The sequence below is a fragment of the Elephantulus edwardii genome, unplaced genomic scaffold (assembly GCF_000299155.1).
Source record: "Elephantulus edwardii isolate Elephantulus edwardi_28Jun2011 unplaced genomic scaffold, EleEdw1.0 scaffold00265, whole genome shotgun sequence".
In the NCBI taxonomy this organism is placed as follows: Eukaryota; Metazoa; Chordata; class Mammalia; order Macroscelidea; family Macroscelididae; genus Elephantulus; species Elephantulus edwardii.
In genome coordinates this window covers 375,200-384,736 of record NW_006400015.1, presented here as the reverse complement: position 1 = coordinate 384,736, position 9,537 = coordinate 375,200, and the positions used below count along the sequence as shown (strand labels likewise).

Here is a 9,537-nt window from a genome sequence, read left to right as displayed (position 1 = left end):
AAAGTGAGGAAGGGGGCAGTGAAGCGGTTAAGTGAACCATGCTGGCCCCGGTGCGAAGATCTGACAGCCAGACTTGATCCTGCACTGTGGGACTCTTCCTGGCTAGAAAGTCACCGCGTAAACAAACTTAGAAACACGAAGGCAAGTGCAGTACAGTTAGGTAAAACCTGCAAAAGCCGGGCACTGTCTACGGCTGTAACCTGTCAGAGAAGGAACTTTGAAGGACCTTCCACTAAAGCCGCACAGCAGGAGAATGGGTGGTCAGAGCTCATCCCAGTGGAGGGGGTAACGGGCGCTCCAGAAGGAGGCTCAGGCGGCATTCCCTTCATGTGCGAGGAGAGCGTGCGGGGGGCCTGGTTTACCACAGACTCTGGGCGCTGCTACCCCTTGTTGCTGTGGCTGGAATATTCTACCGGGTGCAGCTTGCCTGTGCTGACCCCTGTGGCGACTGTGTAATACTCAGCAGTCTTCCTCTGAGTGTGGTGGGAAGGAGGGGATGTCCGGGGTGGCCTCAGCCCAGCCCAGCCGGTGAGGGTCACACAGCTGGGGAGTTGAGCGAGGGCGGAAGCTCTGTGTGTGTCATTACAAGGATCGGAATCTCTCTCGACCCCCTTTTGCCCCATGGGTCACAGGCTGCGGGCAGCCGTTGTCTGGAGCAGCTGGGCACTCTGGACACAGCAGCCTCTCCCTGAGCTTTGGCTGAGTGAATGAACCCACCACGTGTCACCTCCGGCGATCTGTCCCCATGCGACTGTCTCTGGCGGAGTTTGGTGAGGGTGGTGTTTTGGCCCATGGCAGCTGGCACGATGAGGAACGTGACGCTTCTGCCAAGTCTTTTGTCAGCGGGCACAGAGCTGCAGCGCGGGCACATCCTCTGACAGAACCTACTCTGACGATCCGTGGTTTGGAAGGAGAGGGAGGCAGGCGGGCTCAGGGAGCCCTCCCAGAAGTGGTGTGGAGGGGAAGCCTGCGACAGTGCAGATATCCCCATAGGAGACCGTGCTGTGGGCTGCAAATGCTCGCCGGACACGGTGCTGCGTGGCTGTGAGTGAGTGTGACGCCAGGGAGACGACTGGCACTGAGAGAGACAGTGTGCCAACAGCCTCTGGGTAACGACCATGAGTGCAACAACGACAGGCAGACAGATCTCGACGGAGTGAGAGCACATGGGAAAGGAGAGTGCTTCACTGGCTCTTAGCAGCCCGCAGGCCTCCCTGGACCCTGCCCGGGCCTTCCGTGTGGCCACACAGTGACTGCACAGCTTCGGAGGTGCTGTGGGGGCAGCTCTGCTCGTGGTGACCTCAGGCACCGCACCACAGCCCCGAGCTATCCCCTCAACTCGTGGTGACACCGTGCATGACACCACAGCCCTGCAATGTCCCCCCAACTTGTGGTGACCCCATGCACGGCACCACAGCCCCGTGATGTCCCCTGACTTGACCCCATGCATGGCACCACAGCCTCTCACTATCCCCCTCGCCCCCCATGGTGACCCTGTGCACAGCACCATGGCCGGCCCCGTGCCATCTGTGGCTGCTTTTGAAACTGTTGCAGCAGCTGCCCGGGGTCTTTTCATCTTTGCCCAGCACAGTGCCCCCCTTCCAGGGACAGAGCGCTCCTGGCACCATGCTCAGGGCCGGGCGCTCGCCGGCTGCACCGGTGCCCGTGGGGATCTGTGCTCCTCCACCGTCCTCGGGCAGTGCCTGCAGCACCACCATCGTTCAGGAGCGCCAGGCGGGCTCTGGTCTCCCTTACACGGCTTCTGTGTGCAGAGGGGCAGCACGTGACATGCAGCGCCACCAGGGCATTCTGTGTGTCTGTGTCCACCGGGGATACGTGCGTGTGTGTGAACACACATGTGCACATACACATCGTGGCCCCCATTTATGACGTCATTGTGATATCAAGAACCACGGGTTTTATTTCCTTTCTTTCTGCATCTCCTCGTTGGTCGTCTGCACTCACACACGCCCTGCAGCCCAGAATCTGCTGATTTCCTTGTTCTCAGATGCTGGTTTTTAATCACTGGTAAGGCTCGCTGTGCACCTCACCATCCCGGTCTACGGCGAGTTGGTGCTGGTGATGGGAGTCACGATGGGACGGAAGTTGGGGGTCCAGCTCTCACCACGCACAGCTATTGGATGCAGGGGCACCTCTTTTGGCCCAGCCTCTTGTCCCCAGTGCCACTGTCACCAGCCTGTGGGGGTGGTCCCATGCTGTATGTCACAGCACGGGACATTAGCCTTGTTATCACGATGCCAGTGTCACTGTCATCTAGCCTGTGGACATGATCTGTGTCAGATAGTAGTAATTAAAGGCAATAGTAGTGAATGCAGACATCAGAGTACATGAGGTATGTGGCCTGGAGAACTGACGGAGTGCCATCAGCCGCTCTGTTGCTGTCCACACGTGTGTATGTCCACACACACCCTGCCCACTGAGCCGTTAGGTCTCGAGTGTCGTGCTGTGTAGCTCGTGGACGTGGACACAGTGAGACCCCACAGGCAGGACCCTGTGCCGGATGCTCTTAGAACCCAAAGTGAATCATGTGAATTCTGCCCAGGAAGCCACAGCCATGAAGTATGTGGGTTCCGACACCTGACCAGGACTTAGCCCGCTCACGGCTTCCAGTCACTCGGCTCAGTGACCCTGCGGGGTGGCCCTGGGCTTCCACGGCTGTAATTCTCACGGAAGTGGACAGCCACAGCCATCTCCATGGAGCATGTGGGTTCCGACACCTGACCAGGACTTAGCCCGCCGCACCACCAGACTCTGTGATGCGGGGCAGAGTCTCGTGATGTGACATGCTCAGGGTTTGTCTGGCGTTCCGAGGAAGGGCTCTCCCTGAGCGCGGCCTGGTTCCCTCTGCAGCCTGCTTTCACACCTGTTCCTCTCACTCGAGCCAGGAGCCCAGGTGGGGAGAGGAGGCACCTTGCATGGAGACCCCATCGTGGCTCACCAGCCCGGGGTGTTCTGCGGTGCTGCTGGACCTCAGCTGACCCCGCCAGGTGCAAATGACATTAGCCCGGGCCTCCTCGTCGGCCTCTTCCTGCCCGCAGGAACAATGACCTGCAGGAAATAAGATGCAGCAGGACATTTATTTTTATTTATGAAGGGAAAACTCTCCTCAGGAGCCCTCCCGACTCTTCCTGGGGAATTAGCAGCTGTCTGGACCCGGCAAAGACCAGGGAGAGACGGGCCTGGGAAGGTGACCTTCGGCAGAAGGCGCAGGGTGGCAGCCCCAAGAGTTCCACTCGGGACCTTGCAGCACGTGGGGGTCAGTCAGGTGGGGTGATGAGAGAATGGACATCGAACGATTTCCTCTCCTGCTGTCAGGTGTCGTGGTGACAGACCTGTGAGTCAGGTGGCCCGGCTTGTGAAGCCTCGTAAATGCAGACGGACGTGCTCGGCTACACTAGTGATCGTCACGTAGAGATGCCTGCATGGAAGGAACAGCCCGTTGCCGGCAGATGGAGACAGTCGGGAAACGAGGGCTCTTGTCCGTTTCCTGCTCACGTCTCTCCCAGGGCAGTTGTCACGGCGCGCACGCCAGCTGGTGGTGGGTCTATACTCACCCGGACGGCAGCGTCCTGTGGCGTGGACAGTCATTACGTCCTGTGGTATGGACAGTTGTCACGGCCCTCACACTGGTGGACGGTGGCCTGTACCCACCCGGACAGTGGCATCGTGCAGTGTAGACAGTTGTCACAGCCCACACTCCAGCTGATGGTGGGTCTGTACCCACCCAGACAGCATTGTCCTGAGGTGTGGACATTTGTCACGGTCCACACTCCGGCTGATAGTGGGTCTGTACCCCCTCGGACAGCATCACCCTGCTCCCTACTTAGCTACCCTTATGTCTGTCTGTCCACCTACACGCCTCTTTCTCTCTTCCATTCTCCTCTAGTCTGAAAGTCCTTACTGCAGTGGAGGCGACTCCTCGAGAGGTGGGGCCCATTACGGAGCCTCATGCTTGTGTCCGGGGTGTGGTGTGTGCTGCACTTGGACCTGAGCTCCTGGAGACCTTGAAAGGCCACGCACACCAGGCTTACTTCTCACTCACGGGCCTGGGTTGACTGATGAGGTCCCCGTGATGCTGAACACTTACACCCGGGGAGAGAAGGGGAGTCCTCCGCTGAGCTGGGCCGTAAAGGGACGGGAATCCCTGCCCACCAGCCCGCAGAGCCCTCCCTGCCTCTCAGCCGGGTCTTCAGAGACGTTGTGTCACAAGTGGCCCTGTACCCCTTGGCGATGGCCTCCGCCCTCAGAAAAGTTGCAGCTGACCTGTCGGCTCCTCAATGGTGACTGTCCACACCGCAGACCGACGCTGTCCAGGTGGACACAGACCCACCACCAGCTGGTGTACAGGCAGTGACAACTGTTCACACCGTAGGACGATGCTGTCCAGGTGGGCACAGACCCACCGTCAGCCAGTGGGTGGGCCGTGATGATTGTCTGCACCGCAGGACGACGCTGTCTGGGTGAGTCCTGGCCATGACCAGCTGGTGCGCAGGCAGTGACAACTGTTCACACCGCAGGACGACAGTGTCCGGGTGGACACAGACCCACCGTCAGCCAGTGTGTGGGCTATGATGATTGTCTACACCGCAGGATGACGAGTCCGGGCCATGACCAGCTGGTGCGCAGGCTGTCGTGACCCACCGAGGCTTTCGCTGTCCCATGTCCAGAAGTGAGTCAACAGCCTTGGTTCCTGCCTTGTCTTTGCCTGGAAGTTCTGCTGAAACCTGCTCAAGTTTCCATCAACAGGCAGCCCGTTGCTGACCGGTGGGCAATGTCTGTGTGTGACACACGTTGGCCCAAGAGCAGAAGCTGCAGCAGCCGTGTCACCACTGTCCCGGGGTAATTGTGACCAGCTCGCTGCTTTTTGCTGGTGTAAGGAGAGAAAGCCGAGTCAATGCTGGGGTCAACGCTAGATGTTTGGGGTTTGCCTGGACCTCACTCTGCAGTACACACTTGGTGCTTGTGAACATCAGCTCGTCTGTTTACTCACAGGAGTGCCTTCTAACCCACGTGCAGAATGGTTTTAAAGTCTCCTGTCCCTGAAGTGGACTCTTCACAGTGATATTCTGGGAGAAGGACGGGATTCTTTGCAGAACCTTAAGAAAACGCCTGTGTCCTGCTTCATCCTGCCCAAAGCGGGGATTCAGTACTTGTGAACTGCATTCACGAGCCACCTCAGTGCACGGTGAAAGGCTCAGCTTAGTGACAGTTAATTCTCCAGGGACTTGACTGAGCTGGGTTAGGACCTGCTGGGGGGCCGTGTGCTGGCCTCTCAGTGCAGGGGCCAGGGGAAAGCGTGGCAGGGGGTGTTTGTGGGCATGAGGCTGCGTCCACACTCACTTTGACGTTGTTGCCAGGGTGGCACCGTGCTCAGTCGGGTTTTAGTGGCTGAGTTTTCAAGAGGAGTTAACTAGGCTTTTCTCCCCAGGCCCCTCGGCACATGAACTTGAACTTGCACTGTCTTGTTAGCAATGGCGGGCATGCTCCCCCTGCTCTTGGTGGCCGAGGGAGTGGAGACTGGTGGGCGCAGCTTGTCTGCAGTAAGGGCTTCCTGCCGAGTTTTGTTGATAGGTGCCATCGAGCCACCTGCAACTCATAGTGACCCTGTGGAGGAAAGGGCTTGAGCCTTGTCCGGTCCTGCACCAGCTGCACCAGCTCTATGCTGCCGTCGTTGTTAGAGCCATCGAGTCAAATATGGCCCATAGTGACCCTGGAAACAGCAGATCTGAGCTCTGCCCTGTCCTGTGCCGTCCCCACCGTCTCCAACGTGCTCACGCCCATCGCTGCAGCCACTGTGTCAGCCCAACTCACTGAGGGGCTTGCTCTCATTCTCTGACCCCCTCTTCCCAGCATGATGTCCTTTCCAAGGACGCCCCCCCCCAACATGAAGGAGTTTAAGAAGGCAGATTGAAACCAGATTTGTCTTACTATTTTAGAAGAATTAATGAGTGACATAATAGGAGTCACATTTGCAGATAATTACATTGGCATTGATGTGCAAAAGTGAGAGGGGCTCTAAGGGGCACCTGGTTGCACTTCCTCTGAGAAAGAGCTTTATGGAAAGGAGGGATTTGAACCTTCTTTTGTGGGTCTTTCCAAGTCATATGTACTTTCCCGCATTCCTGAGCTCTTTGCCTTTGTTCATGCTTTTCTCTTCGTGGGGAGCATTGTTCTTGTGTCTTCATATGGTCAACCCATCTTAACCTGCAGATCTTGGCTCTGGTGACTGGAAATCTCTCACAGATTCTATCGGGGCCAACTCCCCACCCTCCTTTGCTTCTGCAGAGGCCCCTCCTGGTGCTTCCGCGGGGACACTTCGCTTTTGTGCACTGGGGCGGTCTTGCTGGCTGCGGGCCGTCCACTGCTCCCGGTAAGCTTCCCTGCTGGCCAGCCCTCAACTGTTCCAGGTTGGCTTCCCCACTGGCCCTCCTCTGCTCTGCACTGGCAGAGTCTGAGCTCCAGGAGACAGCCAGCCTTGGTCAGTGCTCTGTCGCCCTTGGTGGGCCGGCGCAGGGCCAGATGGTGCTTTGTTCTCTTGTACCCAGAGTATAAGAGGTGAACTCTGTGAGCTGACCCCCACCACCTCTGTTCTGTTCTTCACTTCTCTTTGTCTTTCTCGCTTGTGTCACCTTTCTTCACAGCCCTGTTCTTTCAGTGACTCTTTCAGAAGGCTGTGGATTCATGAACTCATGGGGTCTGTGTGCCTCGCTAGACCACCTCATTGAGTGAGATTTTGTAGAATGCATGAAACTCCAGTAGCCTGCATGCTTGGCACAGCCCACTGTGTCTGGAGAACTGGCTTGCATCTAGAACTCTGCAGAGTCCAGTCCAGGATGGTGGAGGCCAGCCTGCTGCAGTGGTGAGCCCCGGAGGATGGGCGTGCCATTGATAAGGAAATGCCTGGCTGAGCTTTGGTGGAGTGCTGGTGGTGCGATCTAACCCTAACCCACCCTCACAGCCTTGGTTTGATCTGAGTCCTTGCGACCCTCTGCGCATTTTCGAGGCTTTGCATCAGACAGAAGCAGGACAGCTCTTCTGCAGACCGCGTGACCAGCGGATTTGAACTTCTGACCTTTTGGCCTTGCAGCCCCACGCATTATGCAGGACACACTCAGCTTCTTAACAGAGAATATGGGAAAGGGAGCTCTGGTGGCCTAGTGGCAAGAAGTTGCACTGCAATCCCAGAGGCGTGCAGTTCAAATTCACCAGATGTTCTGCTGGAGAAGGAAAGGCAATCTCCTCCTGTACCAGTCAGATTTGATTTGACGGTACACACACACAATTTTTTTTTTTTAAAAAAGTTAATCTGCGTCATGGAAAACTCCTGCCTTGGGGCCTGACTTAGCCAGGCACATGTCAATGTGGTCACACCCTTCTGGGGGAGGAGGGCTGCATCCTGGACCTTCCTTTCTTCAGGGACACTGTACAGGTGTTGTTCAGGGCACGCTGGACACATGTGCGTCAGTCACCAGACTAAGAGTGTTCTCTCACCATGGACGAGACCAGGCCCCCTCCCCCAGCTTCCTCCAACCCAGAGCACTTCCTAAGGCCTGCTCTGCTTTATGCTTGTGATTGTGTGTTGTTGACTGCTGTGTAACTGTGAGCTCAGAGCTCAGGGTCTGAAGCGCACCTGTGCTTTTTACCCCTCAGTTTTCTGGGAGCAGGAATCTGGGCCCACCATGGCTAGGTTCTTGGAGTTGCAGTCACTCAAGCAACGGCCACCACGGGTCAGCCAGGGCTCGGCCGGGACAGGCTCACACAGCATGGCTTCTGGCCCAATTCAGCTTCTCCACAGCTGTTGGCTGGAGGCTGCCCTTAGTTCTTGGCCAGGTGAATCCCTGTGTGTGGGTCGTGTACCACGGCCACCTACTTCTCCACCAGCACAAGTGAGTGAGGCGGTCCGGAGAGAGCGAGCAGGCCTGGAACTACAGACTTCGCAGCCAAACCTTAGAAGTGACGCCCATCGCTTTACTGTGTTCTCTTTGTTAGAAGTCAGTCTCTCAGTCCATCCAGGGCTCGGGCACAGGCGACTTAGATGAGGGCATGTGTACTGGGAAGTGGAGATTATAAGGTTCATCTTAGCAGCCACCTTCTAGGGGAGCTCTGGGAGCCTAGTGGGTAAGGAGTTGCTCTGCCAGCCCAGAGGCAGATGGCTCGAATCCACCGGCTGCTCCAAAGGAGGAAATGAACGAAATCTCCTCCTGTGTGATTTTCAGTCTCTGAACATTCACTGGAGGGTCTGCTGTGCATGGTTCTGACTTGACAGCTCACAGAAACAGCAGGAGCTCCTACTGTGTTCAGGAGATTCCCAGGATTACACAGCACACTCAGAAGTGAGTAGTCAGCTACTGTAGCTACAGAGAGGCTGCAGACAGGTACATCTCTTAAGTGGTTCTTAGAAGAGTTGGTAAAAGCTGATCTTTTCTCCATCTTTAAACTTTTGTTAGAAACCACGTCTTCAAGATGCAGGAGTAGACGGAGCCCGTGTGCCTACAGTCCTGGTCCGTGTGGCATCGTCAGCTGGGAGGGCAGGACTCAGCATCCCTGGCCAGCAGCCAGGGAGAGGCCTGGGACGTGGGCTCACATGTGCACTGGCCCTCTCTCACCCACACTCTTCTTCCTCATCCTCCTCCAGAAAACCCGGAGCGGGCGGCCCTCTATTTTGTCTCTGGCGTGTGCATCGGGCTGGTTCTCACCCTGGTTGCCTTGGTGATGAGAATATCTTGCCACACAGACTGCCGGCGGCACCCCACCCGGAGGAAGTTCCTGCCGGACCGAGCAAGCAGCAGCGAAGGCAGTGACAGTGATGAGGATGGAGGCTCCGACTCAGCGTCCGACCTCTCGGTCCGCAGACACCGGCGCTTCGAGAGGACGCTCAACAGGAACGTGTTCACCTCGGCCGAGGAGCTGGAGCGTGCCCAGCGCCTGGAGGAGCGGGAGCGCATCATCAGGGAGATCTGGATGAACGGGCAGCCTGAGGTGCCAGCCACCCGCAACCTCAACTGCTACTACTAGCAGCCTGGGCTGCGGTGGGATGGGTCCAGGGGCCGGAGAGGACTCAGGCCTGCCCAGGCCGGGGCCGGGAACCCGGCCCAGAAGCTGGTCACGGCTCCTGCTCTGACCGTGCCGACAACAGAGGAGCCTCGTGGGCCACTCGCCTCTCCAGAAGGCTGATGGTGCCCAAATCGGTCCCCAACGCAAGGTGGAAGCCCGACGTGTGGACTCTTTCTCTGCCCTCTAAAGCTTTTGGCTGATTCTATACCTTTGTCCAAGCAAAGGTATTTCCACAGGAGGGTGAGGCATAGCAGGGCACCCTGAACCCCATCCATGCGAGCTTCTAAACCAGTCCATGCTGGGAGGTCATTTTGATCCAGGTAGCACGGTCTGTGCTTATTATTTATGGTTAATTTTTTAATCTTGTGTTGCGATGGCAATGCTGTCCACTTTGACTGGCACCTCAGGGAATAAAATCCTATTTTTTAGTGCATTTTCCACCTCATTCATAAAAATGAATAA

General features: G+C 57.0%; 1 protein-coding gene across 1 annotated transcript; it reads left to right on the top strand.

Annotated features, from left to right (window-relative positions):
- Positions 1 to 5,492: 5,492 nt before the first annotated feature.
- Positions 5,493 to 9,036, top strand: EVA1A (eva-1 homolog A (C. elegans)). Its single transcript, XM_006899650.1, has 3 exons — positions 5,493 to 5,561; positions 6,307 to 6,391; positions 8,657 to 9,036. Exons 1-3 carry the CDS (start codon positions 5,493 to 5,495, stop codon positions 9,034 to 9,036), a joined length of 534 nt encoding a protein of 177 aa, XP_006899712.1.
- Positions 9,037 to 9,537: the final 501 nt, after the last annotated feature.